We start from the raw sequence: 16,888 nt of genomic DNA, 5'->3' as shown, positions 1-16,888 counted from the left end.
GCTATAATAAGACTTTGCAGTTATATTAAAATCTATGGTGGAAGCTTTCTATAGCTTTCCAGTAATGTTGTGTCATGATGTTCTCATAAATCTAAATTTGGAGCAGCATATTTATTCCTCCAGTCAAGTTAATAAGATGAATCAATCATCAACTTCCTCTTATTTATTTATTTTCTTCTCTTGGTTTCTGTGTGTTTCCTTGCATGGCTTCCGGGCTGTAATCATTCAGCACTCCTGTCTCATCGCTCTCCTTCTCCTCATCCATCCATCCATCCATCCATCCATCCTCACATCCATCCGTGCGTCCCTGCGCGCATCCTCCCTCCTCACCATGCGTGTTTGACGTCACACAGTTAGGAGGGGCTCCTCCGTGGAGCTGCTTTCTGTTTGTGGTGCTGAACCAACGCCTGTGTTGTGTTTCCATTGAGCGAACCTCCATCCTCCGGGCTCCTCCGCGTTCCTCCTCTTCCCTCGACCATGCCGCTTTGAGTGCGTGTCCCCCCCGCCAGCAGCTCGCACCCGGGACGGCGTCAGAGACATGTCGTTGTAGCGGAGGTGTGCGATGGATGAGTAGTGTTTGTATTTGCAGGAGCAGTATGGAGTCGGTGCGCTGTCCCATCCTCATCGCTGCATTGGCCGTCAGCCTCTGCTCCTCACCTGCCCTCGGTGACAGGAAATTTGGTAAGAATCTGTCCACTTCCTTTTCTGTATTATCACCATCAAGTGTTTCACCTCTTTTTTTTTTTTTATACCGATTGTCCACTGGGACAGTCCACCTGGATGTCTCTGCTTGGCCTGGGATCGAACTCTCTTTGCTTGTAAGTTCAGAAAATGTCCCCGATGAGTGACACATTGCGTTTTTTTTGCGCATCACCTCAAAACTTGTATTTCTGCTGCAAACAGGAAAAGTTACATCATCTGTGAAGCCCCGGAGCACAAAGTGTTTGCAGAGAGGTTTTACTTGTATCGTGATAATTGTCCTTTAGCTCAGCTGCTTGTTGTTGGTTCATGTTTGATTCTCTGACGCAAAAAAACTGGGATCGGGAAGCAGCCCGAGCCACGCCCACCCTTGACTTTTATCAGGGTCAATCAAAACAAACACATTTCTACGTCACATGTAAAAGCTCCAAATGTTGCATCCAATAACGACTCTTACATGCATCTGAACTCCTGCTGCTGTAATAATAATAATAACCCATCGAGGTTTCACATAAAATGACTCCACACCTGCCTTAAGGAGCATGCAATTTTAAATCCAGTTAAATATTTAATAACATCCTTTGCCTCCTTAAGGAAAAGGCCGTCTTTCATACGGCCCTGATTCATTCTCAGACTTGGCCGGGTCTTATTTTCATTACCCTTCATTTGTTCTTCCAGCCCCTGCCTCAGACACTACACTGTTATCTGAGGGGGAAAAAAACAGAAAAGTGTGGCACATGTCCAAACCATGACATACTCGAGCAGCCATTGAGATAATTGTGTCCATTTGTTACCAGACAGATCGAGTTTAAAGGAAATCCTTTTTGCTGCTTCTGTACTGTTGGATGTTGTAAGAATCGCTCCACTTAACATCTCTAATTCACACTTCTTATCACACTTACTGATCCACGATCAGCAGTCAGAACACATGACGGTAGAAAACTTTATAATGAGCGACTGGCGGATATAGGTCCCAGACTGGCACTCCAGCTCTGTGATGATTCACACAGGCACCGAGCTGCATCATAATCTTTATATTTAGAACAAGAGGGCGGCCGTCCTCTTTTTGCATCACACCTAATATACACACACACACCATCCAGCTCAGAATTCCTTATTTTATAATATTCGCAGATCCATTTCACCGCAGACACAAATTGTGTTAACGATGGTTCCGTTCCATCAATTCTCCGAGGGAGGAATGACAGTGAGTCTGCATACACAATATACCAGGACCCTGAAACTAGATCACCCAGCCATCATTTTTAATGTTATCTAGTTCACGAGTGCTTTTCCTGCCGTAACAAGTTAAAATGTCTGCTGTGAAAAACGTCTATAAATACAATCTTTGCCTCAGCACACTACAGGCTTGGAAATGTTCTATAAAAAACCCAGAAGCTGTCGTATTCTTCACGGGAGGTTTTTCTCCCTGCAAGTTGGAAAATCTATGTCAAAATACATGTGAATGAGGCAGTGTTCATTCCCCAAGTGCATTTTTCTCATTGAATTCTCAGTATGTTTTTCTCTGTGTGTGGAGGAGGTCTCATTGTCAGAGTGTGGCTGGGTGTTAGAGATGATTGTTGTTTTTAATGAGTCCCACTGTGGATTACGCTGTGTCACTGGAAAGCTTTAAATCTAGGTGGGCTGGAGGAGTGATGTAGCTCTGCACATATACGTATGTATATATTATAGATATGTGAGAGAGTATAAATACATGTGTGTATTTGTTTGTATGTATAAAGATGTATATGTGTGAATGTATTGTATATAAACATACATATACACACATGTTCATGTATATAACGTGTGTATGTACACATTTGATATTTCTCCTAGACAAGGAAGGTAAAAGAACACATTTGTGTTTCCCTTTGGTTCAAAGTCAGAGTTTATCAGCCTGAACAGACGTAAATTGAAGGAATTACAAGTCTCCATGTTCTGTTAGACATTTATTTGCCAGCCTTAAAAATTTTAAACCATTTTTCTCAAAATCACTTCTGTACTCACTGCCTGTGTAGAGCGGTATAGCATAGGTCACATCTGCCTCACATAATTTATATTCCCTCTAACACGGGGACATAAACAGCAGTAAAACACTGAGACATGCTGCCTGGTCACCTTGGTCCTGTTCTGAGAGAGAGCTCTGGTCTTTCAAAGAACAGGACGGGGCACAGACGGGTTAATGTACTTTTCCTGTGTTCCTGACTCACCAACCTGCTGCCCTGAGTCCAGCACCTTCAAACGAGGCATAATTCAGAGGCCTGCTCGAGAATTAGCCAACGGGTGGTGGTGCTCCTACCAGTTACATATTGTGTATGTCACGGAGTAAATCCTGGAGGACGATTCTTGGCTTATAAACGGTAATTAAATTATGACAAAGAAATATGAATGTGTCTAATGCTCGAAATGAAATTCAGCAATCAAGCTTTTTAGCTTGTAGGTTAGTAACAGCAAAATTCTTAATTTACACAATAATGCTTATCTTTACATAGTACTTGTGAAAAAACTGATTATGGTTCTTCACAAAGAGGCAGTTAAAAAGACAATACTTATTAAAGTAAAAAAGACAGTTTAAAGAAAAACAGATAAACATATGTCTTTAAATCTTGGCAACAGGAAGTCTTCAGAAATGCGTCTTGCACATTAACACCAGCACTTTGTAATCAGTGTTGCCATCAGACCTGTTGTTAAGATTCAGTTCAGCGTCTCCGTTCTGTTTGCAGAGGTTTGGTTGTGTCCTGAATTCCAATAACAGCCGCTGAAAATACCAAAGTCTGTTAACTAGACTGGCAGCCATCCTCCATCTTTAAATTCCCACGTTATTTGTAAAATACATGTTTGTGCATTCACAAACATATTAAACAGACACTGGAACAACTCAAATATCAATCTAATCGAAACATAAACTATGAATAGCTGTAGGTATTTGATAAAAGCTAGAGATCAGACTGAGGTTTAAGTTTAACTTTCCTCAAATGTGACTGAATGAAAATAGAAAAACTCTAGAAAAAAGTCCTTCTTGGACGGACATTGGAAATTAGCAGGTGCTAGTGATGCATTGCTTTGGATTTACCCACTTTATAGAAACGTTTTTTACTCTCAAATTAATGAGCGTACAGTTTGACATGATGGATTGAACTCCGACAGAGTGGCTTATCATCTTCCATCGGTACATGTAGACGTCGTCCTCTCAGGCTGCGTTGCTGAGTCTTTTCATTACAGCTGGCTATCAGCAGCCATCGTCTAATACACCTAGACAAGTTGTATTTGATTCATGGACTGCTGAGCTCTATCTATTTGCCTCTGTCACGCCATAGATATCAGGACTGAGTGGTGATATCAAACATCTCACAGTGGCTATAAATCATCAGACAGGATTGAAATGTGTGCGGCCATATTTTACAACAGAGAGGATTACGAGTTTGTTTTATAACCAGGTGAAAATAGACATGTAGCCCTGGAGTTGGTTCGGTTTTATCCTATGTGTTGGGCGGTTCGTTCGTCGGCTGCATCGAGATGAGACGTCCTGGTCTTCCTATTGCGTCACCAGCTTGTCCCGCTCTTACAGACGTCACCTAGCAACACAGCTACAGACGAAAATGTTCTTCGGTTGATTCAAAATGTTGAATTTTTTGGTTTGTTTGAGTCCTTACATTTAGAAATGATTTCTTCTGAAGTTTTCTCCTCGTTTTTTGCTGCCATGAAAAACAGCTAGTCACTGAAGCTCAATGAATTATGGGATACGCTGGGATGGAGCCTCCATTGCTCGGGGGTGGAAGGACACATTTGTCAGCCGCATTCGGAGGAGCCTTCAAATTCTAGTCGCGCCGCTGAGTGAAAAGTCCTGTTTCTGATTGTGTTTGGTTGAATTAGTTATTTGATGGAGAGAAACTTCATGACCGACAGCTGAAGCTGACTCGTGACTGGTTGAGTGCGTGTATTAGCTCCTCACCTCTGAATGTCCACTGAAACTGTAGTTCAAGTAAAACTTGATCCTCCTGTAAAGGCAAAGCAAGTTTATTTGTGTAACACATTGCTTATTGTAAAAGCAACATAAGGAACAAGAAGAAAGAAGCATGAAGACAGAAAGTTGAATGAAATAAAATAAATATAAGTCAAGTAAAAAAGTAACAGTGCAGTGTACAAACTAATAGAACTGCCAAAACTAATATAACCTTGCTATGACATCTCACGGTCTCAATAAAGGTCGCGGTGTGTTCTTCTTCTCTCTCAGGACGTCTGACTCATCTGGACTGAACTGGTAACGGGTCAGTTTGAAGGCAGCTTGCATCAGCACTCGGCTCAGACTTAATTGACACTTTGGACGTGAAGTCTTTCTGGAATCCACTGAAGGGTTTGACTCATCCAGCGAGATGGTGAAGAATTTATTAGATGGTATTTTATCGTGCAGCACCCCCCACCCCCCACCCCTCCGTGCACGGTGGCTAAATGAGCATTTGGTGCGTTATTTGCAAAGCCTGTTTAATAATCTCACCAGCTGCAGCATTGGGTACGAGCGTGAATTACATTAAACGTTAAGATTTTCTGCTCTCATCTGTTACTGAGTGTAATGTATGCCCACTGAGTCGCTCTAATAAACAGCATGTAGGGTTTGAACAGCCTCCTGTCGGATGGTACAGCCTGTTTTCCTTACGGGCTCGGTTTCACATGAATTTTTGAGCTTTTCAAATGTTGCTGTTTTCATATTGCTTGAGGCGGGGGGCTGGATGTCTGAGTTTCTGGTTCATTTCAAAGTTGCAGCCTGCAAAGTGTATAAGCTCAGATTTTGCAGGGGACACGACACAAAGCCAGCAGCCTGTGTTTTCCCGGCTCGGGAGGCTGCCACGGCTGCTGCGCTAACAGACAAAGTGCGACGTTTCTTTGCGACTCAACAGATGCTCGGAGGAGTGTGCTGGCTTCGAGTGGTTGTTGAGACGAGGGAGTGTGGGAGCAAAGAGGCTGGCTGATGCTGCTGCGTCTTTACCCCGACAAATGTCAGCAGCTCATGAGGGGGAGGAAGTCCAGAATTGTGGGTTCAAGGTGGAACCCAGAAGATGCTCAGGGTCAAGGAGGAAGCAAGGAAGGTTCCGTCACATTCTTCCGAGGAGCACTGCTCTTCTCTCACACTCTAATGTAGAATTAAATTACATTTCAGCTGGATTTCTTTTACTCCTCAGAGACTTGTCAAGTGTGAGAATATGGTTCATTTACTCTGCTGTGTTCGTAAAACACTTTTCCCTGCTCGCACATAATAGAATGTGCTCCATGTACTTTCTCACCTCGCCATATCCCTGAGCGTCACACCCCTGAGACAGTGTGTGAAAACATCCTCGGGCATTAAAAGGAGCAGGTGAAAGGTTCTGTTGTGTCTCTTCACCACTGTTTTCATTCGGTCCAAATAAAGAGTGTTGGTAAAGGTATCAGTCAGGGGGTCACCTCCGTGTTGTCAAGGCAAGATTTATAATGAGGACAATAACGCTGTAATGAGGATTCTGAAGGCTGCGAGTTCAGCACCAGGAATTAATCTTTACCACCTCGGCCGTGACTAAAGCAGTAATGCGTCTGCTGTGTGGTGGGATGATGCTGATTAATGCTCCACACTGTTTCTCAGTGCAACAGGAAAACAAAAATCCTATTTTTGCAACTAAGTGGTATGACTGCTGTCATCTGTTAAGTGTATTAGTGACATTCTTCTTCTAAAATCTATTTGGTTTGCAGCACTGCACACGGAGCTGTAATGAAACAGGGGGTTTGCAGCATCGTTCCAAAGCTGCTTGATCGATTTGGTGTTAAAACTGATGCACCCTGTTCCATCCCCTTTATTTTTAATGCTGTAGTATCATGACTTTGGGAGACAGCTTATGCTTGGTGAAAAAGCAATGAGTGCCAGCTTCCTGTTCTAATCATTATTTTGATATGGAACAATGGGACATTAAACCCAATTTTAAAATGATTATTGTATTGTCCTGTGTCTGCTGGATGTGGGGCACCTGTATTTGTAACACCTCTATATGATATCAGTCACGTAGGCTACTGTGTAAGAAAAATAGTAAAAAAAGTTATATTTCAAACATCAGGCTCTGTAACCGGCAGCATTTCAACAGACTTCTGGGATATAGCTTAGCAAACCACAATTAGAATCTCCAAACATTTCTTTTAGTATTGAAATTACAAATTACATACTGTGCATACACAAACAAAAGTGTCTCAGCCTTCTTAGAGCACAGCCCCTGTGTGTAACTACTACTAATACTTCACTTGAATATCAAATGAAGTTTGCTTTCTTTAAACAGTCAACTGATGAACAGTGTTAGAATCACTGCTACTGAGTGATGTCAGAATATCTGTTAGAGGTCACCTGAAACATTTGTAGTATAAGAACAAGCAGGAGTTCATTAGGATTGAATTGGTGCCAGTTAGTGTTTGAATAGAGATTTGTTTCAGCTGAATGTAATCAAGTTTGTAGATTTCTCCTCAAGCTACCGAAATATACTTTTTCTGAGCAGGTGAACGTGTGGATACGGCCTCACGGACCTTTTATCTGCAGTAACACAACCTGTAAGATGCTCCTCTCTGCAGGTGTCGCAAAAAATGCCATCAAGAACGTTATTCCACCTGCATGTGCCCGCTGGCTTTGCATCTGCAGGAAAGTAGAGTCCAAACCCTGCAGTGCTGCGATAACCTGCACTTTAAATGAGGTTCAAATGACTCATAAGAGTTCAAGCTCCTACTTCATCTGGAGGACCGGAGGTGTCCCTCGGGGGCCGGGCTGTGTTGGTTCACTCGGAGCCGCCTCGGCACGTTGGAAAGAGTTAGCTTAGCTGTTTGACTTGCTCTGGTTCTGCACTTCAACACCCAATAACACCTCAGAAGAGGGGAGAAAATCTGATGTCTGAATCATTCAGTGTGGGTCAGCGAAAAGGTCAAGGCGGCCTATTTCTGGGTCCTCTGTTGCCACAGTGACGCTGCCATCTTTAATTCATGGCTGTTGTCTGGGCCGTCGCCTGTGGCTGGCAGCTGAGTGACTGAGAGTGACCTGCCCGCCCAGGAATTCTCTGGAAAGTCGGTTAAAAAATGTTTTTGTCACACTCCTCTGAGTGTCAGGTGCTTTCACGTCAAGTCCCCTCTTCAATCAAAGTGACCTCAAAGCCCCCTCACTTCCTGCTTCTAGCTCCTGCTAATTCTTCACTTGTTAAGTGACTTCAGATTAATTCTCTGATGAATTACTTTTGCCTCAAAGGAAAGGTTTAGCATTTTAGCAGCTTCCGAAATTGAATTAAGATACGATTTTATTTTATTATACTAGTTATTGTCAGAACACTATTTGATTTCTTGATCTTTAGGAAAGAGAGAGAACATGTATTTTTCCCAAAATGACAAAAAGCCACAAAATTGCCATTTTTCTGAAAATAATGATAAAAAGAAGCCTCAACAGAAATGTAGAGAGAATGAATCTTCCTCAACATGAATTTTCCCAGAAATAAATGGTTTCCTTGTGAAAATGTAAGTGCCACAGTCTTATTCAAACATCTGTTGTAACAGCTTCCTGTCATGTTCGGATGAAAAGTGCGTGGGGGGAAGGTATGAGAAATATTAGAGGATAATGATAAAGCAGCCACCGCTGAGTCGCTGACATGTGACATGCAGCGTCTGACACCAACAGACCTTTTGGAGCAGAGAAAAGCTTGGGGCCATGTTTAATTTTAGCAGGAGCGCGCCTTAATGACACAAGCTGTTTGAATCTGCGGACACGGTGTCAAGCTGATGCTAATTTGCTTGCAGGTGATGTTCCTCTCTGCTGTCCCTGCTCCAGCCACGCTCTCTTTTTCAATTCATTTTTACTGCAGCTACACTGTTTAAAAATGGCTTTTTGGCTGACGGTAAAGGTGTGTGTCTGGAAAAATGATTCAGGTGTCCTTGGTCGCAGCTAATAATTATAATAAAAGACACGTTGGTGGCCGCAGAGAGTGAATGAAATATGTCCTAAACTGCAGCAGGCTCGGGAGTGGCTGTCCTCGCTGCCAGCCTCCCAGCATCCTCCTTGGCCCCTCAGACATCGCAGATGGTGTCCCGGCGCTGGCCAACCACCTGCGAGGGAAAGCAAACCATCAAGTCTCCGACTGCATGTTCAGCCTTGGGTTTTGCCTCATCAGGACAAATTTAATGTTGCAAGCAAGGTCAGCCAATCACGGCCGAATGTTTGATACGCTCTCGGTCAGTTCCTCCGGACCTGAGCCCGCTCTCAGATGTGTGATAAATGGCTCGATAATGTCCAGGTGGAGATTATCTGAGATTAATAAGGTTATATTTTTTTCTAATGAGAAACTCCCTGTCATTTTAATGTAATTGCTTTTCCTTAAATGACCTTAAATGAGCATTTCCCTTCAAAAACACCCCCTCTCTTATTTCACGCCCAGAAGAGGCGGCAGCCATGCTGTTATGTGTCTGACATGCTGCAGAGCTGAGGCTGTAGCTGAAGGTGAATTGTTTATGCGTGTGTGTGTGTGTGCATGTGTCTGGGTTCTGGTCCCTGCTTACTTATACAGTGGGTGCACTTGCTGCCCTCAATAGCAGTTAGTTATAATAAGGCATGCAGGGGGGCACCATGGGAAAGTGCCTCTCTGCTGCAGTGGATCGGGGCCTCGGAGAGGTTTAGGTCACAGGTAATTGAACCAGGTTCACTCTTCTGCATGCTAACATAAGCTTCTGGAGGAATCGTTATGCAAAACCTGCACAGTGCTCTGCATATATTTAGCAAAGACACACTAATGAGACTGGATTCTCTTAAGATCTGTGGAACAGTGTTATTACTATTTCGCAGCCTCCTGAGAATATACAGCCGCTAACTAACTATTATTATATCAAGTTAAAAACTGGGAAGTGACTCACTGCATTCACTGACCCTCTGGATTCTCCCCGCAAACTGTTTTTGTAAATTATGTCTCACGCTGTCTATTTTGGGAGGAAAACTACTGCACCTGTGGTCAGCTCACACCTAGAGTGCCACTGCTAATTATTATTTACACGATTGAATAATCTGACACTTCTTATTTATGACAATCGAAATTGCTCCCAGCCCAGTGTGGCATTTTCACTGCATAAATGTGACGTTTAATCAATTTGTCTGTTGACAGAAAATGAATTAGCTGCAATTCAGACGCAGTTTGATTAGATTTCAGTAATTTAGTTGTATTTTAATCAAAATCAGACCAGAGACTAGCTGCTGATATGTTGTCTTCTGTGATTGCAAAGTGAAAACAATGTCAGCAACATGACATGATTTTTATACATCAAATACTGATTTGTTAATCGAGGAAATAAATGGTAGATCAATTGATAATGAAATGTATCATGCATTACAGAATTAGTTTGATTAATCAGCTTGTTTATAATAATGCTAATCACTACCCATCTGGACACAAAGTAGAAATGTAAAGCTCAAATGAAACAGTCTGAGGTTTGAGTGTGACGATAGAAAACACTGGAAAATAAAACACTGTTCCTCAGAGAGAAAACGAACTGAGAAGCAGACTCACATCGTGTCTGTTGATCCTCGACAGTACATCCCACTGAGACTGTACTCAGCTTGACTATCAGCCAGTTTCCCATTGAAGAGCTGCTGCGATTGATCCGCGGTGAGGTTGACATGGTAACGGAGCATCATCACTCAATAGCGAGTGTGGCACTTTTTTGCGAAGGTCATTCTGTTTGTGAAATTATCTCGCATGCTGAGAATCACAAGAGACAATGTGCCTATTCTTTGTCAGGGTGCTTCATTTTAGATACAGCCTGGACACTTTTTTCCCCCCCATCAGCTTTCTTCCTCAGTCACGACTCCAGCATCTTTTTATTATTATTATTTTTTTTATTATTCGCCTGAGGTAATCAGCAGCATCCACTGTGATTGCATTTTAATTAAAAGGCGCCATTTTAATCATCTCTGGCGCGATGTCGGCGAAATGGGATGTGGCGATCCTATGTTCCTGCCTATCACACAATTGCACGTGCACGCTGTCACGTGCGCACAAACCATGTCTGACTTATCATGGTTGGCTGGATGCTTCATTAAATGGAAGGTTGTAATTAATATTGAGAGCTGACAAGGCCTCCCAGAGAACTCAATGATTTAAGCAGGGAAGTGATGAAGAGGTAAAGTTGAATGGATTGACACTAATTGCAGCGTGATGAGGTGCATGCTCAAGAGGGACTGTGTGGCTCCTCCAATTTCCAAACAAGACTTGAGATAAGTTTGTTTCTTGAAATGAGAATGGATTAACGGAAAATAATGAATACGTCTGATTGATAAGTCAAAAAGGGCGATTCTAAGTATCTGCCAGTGATGAGTCATTTTTCATTTTGTCCTAGAACCCAGATGCATCTAACACTGCATATCAACACTAAGCCTGCATTGAACTTGTATTCATTTTTATCCGGTGACAAGGAGGCTGCACAAAACGTGTGAAAACAAAACTGAAACGTGTGGCAAATGCGTTGGCTACCACTTAACACTGAGGGAACTTTTCTACTTTAAAAAAGGAAGGTTTCCCATACAGTGAAAGCCGTATAGCACCCACTGGTGGGTAAGAAGAGTGAAGTGTATACGAGCAGCGGTATAAGGGACGAGGATGTCTCACAGCTGTCTCTCTTGATGATAACTGCTCACCATGTTGTTGCTGACTTTGTCTGTCGATTGCTGTTAAGTTGGTCCAGTTTCTGTGATGAGAATAGTGAGAATTGCTGTTGAACCAAACCCAAGAGTCTGGGTTTGTTGCAGTTCAGCTCAGGACATCCTGCCATTAAGTTTTGTTCCAGAGAGCTGAGTGACCTTCCAGCTCTGTGATGGCTGAGGCCTGCCTCCACATCATTAGATAGCCATTTTGCTGACATATTGAAGTCATTACCTCTAAAAGGTGCAATTTCCCTGAAATGTGTCCTCCGCTCCGTAACAAAAAAGTCTGCATAGTGTCTCTGTGTAATGAAGACACAATGCAGGTTAACCTTTAATAATAGCAGCGGAATAAAGACGCAAATGTCCAACATGAAAAGAAGAAACATGAGGAATGTCGGAGCAAGCGATGCCCGAGAAGCCTCCGTCACGCTCGCCCTGATTATCTGCCCTTTGTGAATTGATGGACCTCTCCACCTGTCTCTCCTCATTATTAAAGAAATCTGAAGGAGGCATCTCCTCCTACTCAGCCTGTTCTTTATTCACGGTCGCGAGCTGCTCATTGACGTCCGTCGGGGCCGCGGGGCCAAGAGGGTGCGTCCAATTCAGTCACGCCTTCTGATAACCAGAGGGAGAGAGACAACAAAGATAAACGACGTGGAGAAAGAGATCTGAGGCTGGCCGAGCTGTTTACACATTTTCTCTGCAAGCGCCTCTACTCTCTCATATAAAACTGTCAGGAGCTTACTGAACAAACACAAATGCAATGTTCTAAGTGGCTCATTTCATGGCTGGAGGTCTGTTATTGTGTGGGTCTGATTTGACCCTGAACGTGTCATTACAGTCAGCCAACAAGACGAGAGGAGTTTTTACCCTGCAGACTCCACCTTTTTTCTCAACTCTGTCTTTTCCTGGAAATGCGTAAATGCGGAGGATCACCTGCGCAGCTCGGCGAGCAGAACAATCAGTCCTCGACTCCCTGCAACTCCCACGTGTGAAATATGAACACAGGGAACAGCTACCCATAATGCTCCTGCCATCTGTTCATTTATTAGTCTGGAACACCCAGCCCTAGTCCGAGCGTTAAAGTTCATTAATATTCATACAACATTCATTTATGGAAACGTTGCCCATGGAGTTGGGCTATTAGTGTCAGAGACAGGATAGGAGAAGTCACACTAATTGATGATTGATGCCTCTGCCATTAGCAGCAAGGCCCACAGCCAAAGTTAATGCAGTACTAAGCTGCACTTTCATAGAGCGGCGACATATTTAGAAATTGCGACACTGAGCTAATTTTGTTCTGCAGTTTAGTACATTGTCTGTACCTTCAGTCGTATATACTCAAGCTCTCCATTCATATCCTATAACTTGTTGTGCTGTGTTTAAATCCTGTGTTTGAGGTGAAACTGCTGCACAGTTCAGTTTCCTTCCTCTCCCAACTTGATTCATATTATCAGGGTGAGGCTGCAGTTTATTTTCCATCGTCAGTTCAAAGAGTAGTTTAATATTTCGGGAGATATTCTCATTTGTTTTTCTTGCTAAGAGTTTGATCAGAAAATCAATGCCACTCATGTCTGTCTGCTGATAATGAAGCTGCAGTTGTCTTGTAGTTTTACATGAAGATTGGTGAACAGCTCGTCTGGCTCTGACTAACAAAACCACAAATTCTCAATTTTATACTTTTTGCAGGAGGATCTAAAGGCAGAAATTAAATAAATAATAATCCTAGTAATGTTTTCACTTGTGTGTTTCGTCTAAGTTGTATGAATTGTTGTTTACCCTCCCTTTATATGTAAATACTTTATATTTACATTTGGAATGGGTCCTCTCTACAGAGGCCACCATGTTTGTTTGTTTTTTTACATTAGTCCAGACTGGCCTTTTGAGTTTTTATGACAACTGAAGGCTGCCACTGGTTCTCCTTCGTGTTTGGAAGGTGAGGTGAGAGGTATTCAGCTGCAACATGCAACTTCACCACTAGATGTCACTGAATTATTATGCACATATTTGGGCTTATAAATTTCATTTTGATTATTACTTGAAAAGGTTCACATTAATTATATTATCATTATTTTTTTTGTACTGTCCATTGTTGCACCCCCCAGGTAATTTCAGTTTTGAGACTTCTCCATTCAATCCGAGTGTGTTGTTTCTCAAGACCACAGCGAGGCTACAGTGTGAGGAGCTGTTTATTAATTCATATCTCCTATTTTAGGTTGCCTGTTTGAAGACGAGCTCTGTGCACCGTACGAGTTCTGCGTCAATGGTAAGTCAGACTCACAGGGTCGTGCTCGCCCACCACACCTCATTATATTGCACATCATCGCTGTGTTAGCAGCCAACACAGCTCTAAAGCCGTCCTGGCTATCATTCAGGTATTTATAGCTGGACAGAGACTGGAGAGCTTGTTGGGAATCAGGCTGCAGCAGCACAGCATAAACTCACAATCGTCTCATTTTATTCATCCGACCGACATCGGGGCTCTTTGACGTTTTCCCTTTATATACCCAAAAACGCATTGGTTATGACCTAATCTAAAAAAAACCATCTTGGCAAGTAAGATGGATGTGTCTGTGTCAGTGGTTGCTATGACGACACATCACCTGATGAATGAAGGGAAAACGTCTGGGCTCTTCACATCGTGACATTCAGCCGAATCTCACAGCCGGTTTTAATTTTGAACGGGATTGATAGAATGTCGATATTCAGGATCATCTTCACGACAGAGCCGCCGTCGAAAGGTTAATGTATTCTCTCATAGAGGAAGGCGGGGGTTCGTACAGTATTGTTGTTACAGGTGTACAGAGGATCTACAGCCATACAGCGCGTGTTTGTCTCTGTCCTCAGAGGGATAGTGATTAAATGCCCACGCTTTAGTGGTAGTGGGCTGTTTTGTTTGAGCTTTGTTTACTTCTTAAAATCAATTTCCCCGAACAAGATGAATCAAACACAGGGAGCGCTCAATCACTGACAGAAGATATCAATGCAGAGACATGATGTGACCTATATGAAAGAGCAGAGACTAACACACAGGACAAGCATTGGAAAACAGGTGCCACCATGAATATTAACTTTGAGAGTGATCTGAGGTAACAGCTTTTCTGTCTGTCGCATAATCCCTTGTTTTGTGGATGATTCAAAACACAAATTTGTTCTTACGTTGACCCATTTTTTCTTAAATTCCTGTTTAGTAAAGATTTTTATGTTCTGTTTGGGTTAGTCAATTCCTCACGACTGCAACTAATGATTATTTTCATCACTGATTTTCTTTTTTCAAGCCTTAGGTGATGTCAGCTTGTTTTTCTTTTCAACCACCCATGCAACATAGATATTGACAGAACATTGACGCTGGATAAAAAACTAAAGTGATCATATGTAAAAAAAACACGAGCATACAATAAAGAGATAAACTATTTTGTACAGAGTGAACATCAGCAGATTCTTAAAACTTGCTTGAGTAATGCATCACAGCTCAACTTGAAGTCTGCATTAATCTTATTGTATTATGTCTTCACATTAATCTGAGCTTAACCAAACAGTTTAGGATAATACGCTTGTTCTCTTTCTTGCTGAGAATTAGATAGAAAAAAAACTGACAGCATTTTCAAGTCAGGACAGTAAATATGAACACACAGCCAGCAGCTGCCCAGCGCAGCATGAAGACGAGAAACAGCCTGGCTCTGTCTAAATGTAACCACCCAACATACTAGAGTACATAGAGCCACAGAAAACAAGCCTTACACTTATGGATTAAACAAATAATGTGTGTTAAAGGTGCCAGGGGGCCTTTGGATAGAGTCAGGCTCACTGCTTTCACTTAAAACAGCGAAGGGAACTTCATTACTAGTAACTGTAGGCTTATGCCTTGTAAACATTGCACATTTGTATTTATTGCACTTTAAACAAATATGTTATCGATGCACATAAATAACAGCACTTTGCACTTTCATAACAGTATTAGCCTTTTATTCGCAGGATTTGCACAGAACAGTTTGCACATTTTTCTAACAAGTCATAATTTATTGCTGTGTGTGTGTGTGTGTGTGTGTGTGTGTGTGTGTGTGTGTGTGTGTGTGTGTGTGCGTGTGTGCGTGTGTGCGTGGAACAGTTTGACCAGTGACCGAGCTGCAGTCCTGCAGCAGCGTGTAGTCAGCTCCGTCTGAAAGAGGAAGGAGTTAGATGAAGTATCACAGTTAAAACAGAGGTTCATGGTTGATGAACCAAAGTTAAATGTGTGTGTGCATCTGTGTAATATATATATATTGTTAAAGTTTGGATTAAGTGGAGTAGTTGTAGTAGTTGTTTGTTAAAGTGTGCATACACACTCACCGTCATCTCCTCTGTCTGCTCCAGGGTGTCCCCTCCAAAACATTCCCCACGGGAACGAACGTTATATAAAGGTTCCGGGAGGGACCAAGTGTGAGGATAGTTGAGGGGTCTGCTGTATAGTTGGTGTATATTTATATTTATTGTATTTGAATGTGGGGATATAGTTTTTTGGGTGAATTAACTGCAGTGGTGTATATTCATTGTAAATATGATGTTTTCATTAATTTGTAATATTGTGTCCACTACTTTAGCAAGGTTCTGAGAATGAATGAACGCCTGTTAATGGTAAAGTCCAATTAGGTTAACCAGTGATGCAGGGCAACAGTTGATCATCATGTTTGTTGATGCTTCTTTTGGGTCCTGTCATGTTGTTCTTGCTGCTAAAAAAGAAATACATCTTCATGTTAATGGGTTTTACTTAATATTGTTCTTGCTAATTTTCTACTGCATCATCCAGCCGCTAAGGGTCATTTGTATATTTGGCAACAGACACAAGAGTGGTATTGGGGGGGGGGGGGGGTCTAATTATGAGGTGTTGGTGGGAGTTTTAAGATGTATATGTTCAGATGCATGTTTGCATGTTTAGTGATCTCCACCCTTCCACTTCAACCCAATTTTGCAGAAAACAGGGAAGGAAAGTGCAGCACTGAAGATAAATATATAATAAACCCCCACTTTAATTACACAGACTGCATCAGTACAGAGGGGAGCCGTGCGTAGAAAGCAACTGCTGACAGCTCCACAGAAAAATACCCGGAGGCAAAAAGGAGGGTTGTGGCGGAGGGTTTGTATTATGTTTCATTATGAAACTATTGTGCAGGGATGTGATGTGAATGGCCACTTCTTTTGACATTTTACATCAATTCTCCTTTCATTTTTACTACCGTCGAAAGAAAAACACCCATTTTATCCCTCTTAAAATCTAATTACAGACATCTCGCTCACTAAAGGCACATTTATAGAGGTATAATTTTGTACCTAATATGCAAATTGTTCAAAGTCTACTCAATCTCCAGGCTGTCACTCTCAGTCGGACTCATGGCGAGCAGCAGCAGCCACACAGGGGATGAGTGGGAATAACTAGGTCTGCCACTTCAACTCTTCCCGCGGTCCCTGAAGGTGTAACCTGGTTTATTCTGGGCTGGGCCAACCGTACTCTTCTTCACCCATGCTGTTGCCATGCAAAGTGGC

At 42.4% G+C, this 16,888-nt stretch overlaps 1 protein-coding gene across 1 annotated transcript in view; it reads left to right on the top strand.

The window, feature by feature from the left end:
• Nucleotides 1-340: 340 nt before the first annotated feature.
• The window catches only part of ptprn2 (protein tyrosine phosphatase receptor type N2), a 112,233-nt gene continuing 95,685 nt past the window's right edge, over nt 341-16,888 (top strand). The window contains exons 1-2 of the mRNA XM_069512774.1: nt 341-681; nt 13,584-13,634. Of these exons, the coding sequence (XP_069368875.1) occupies nt 567-681; nt 13,584-13,634 (166 nt within the window). The 5' untranslated portion in view covers nt 341-566. The remainder of the gene's footprint in view (nt 682-13,583; nt 13,635-16,888) is intronic.

The sequence above is a fragment of the Paralichthys olivaceus genome, chromosome 17, assembly GCF_024713975.1.
Source record: "Paralichthys olivaceus isolate ysfri-2021 chromosome 17, ASM2471397v2, whole genome shotgun sequence".
Classification (NCBI taxonomy): Eukaryota; Metazoa; Chordata; class Actinopteri; order Pleuronectiformes; family Paralichthyidae; genus Paralichthys; species Paralichthys olivaceus.
Note: the sequence above shows the minus strand (reverse complement) of the source record. Positions and strands in the feature narration are given on the sequence as shown.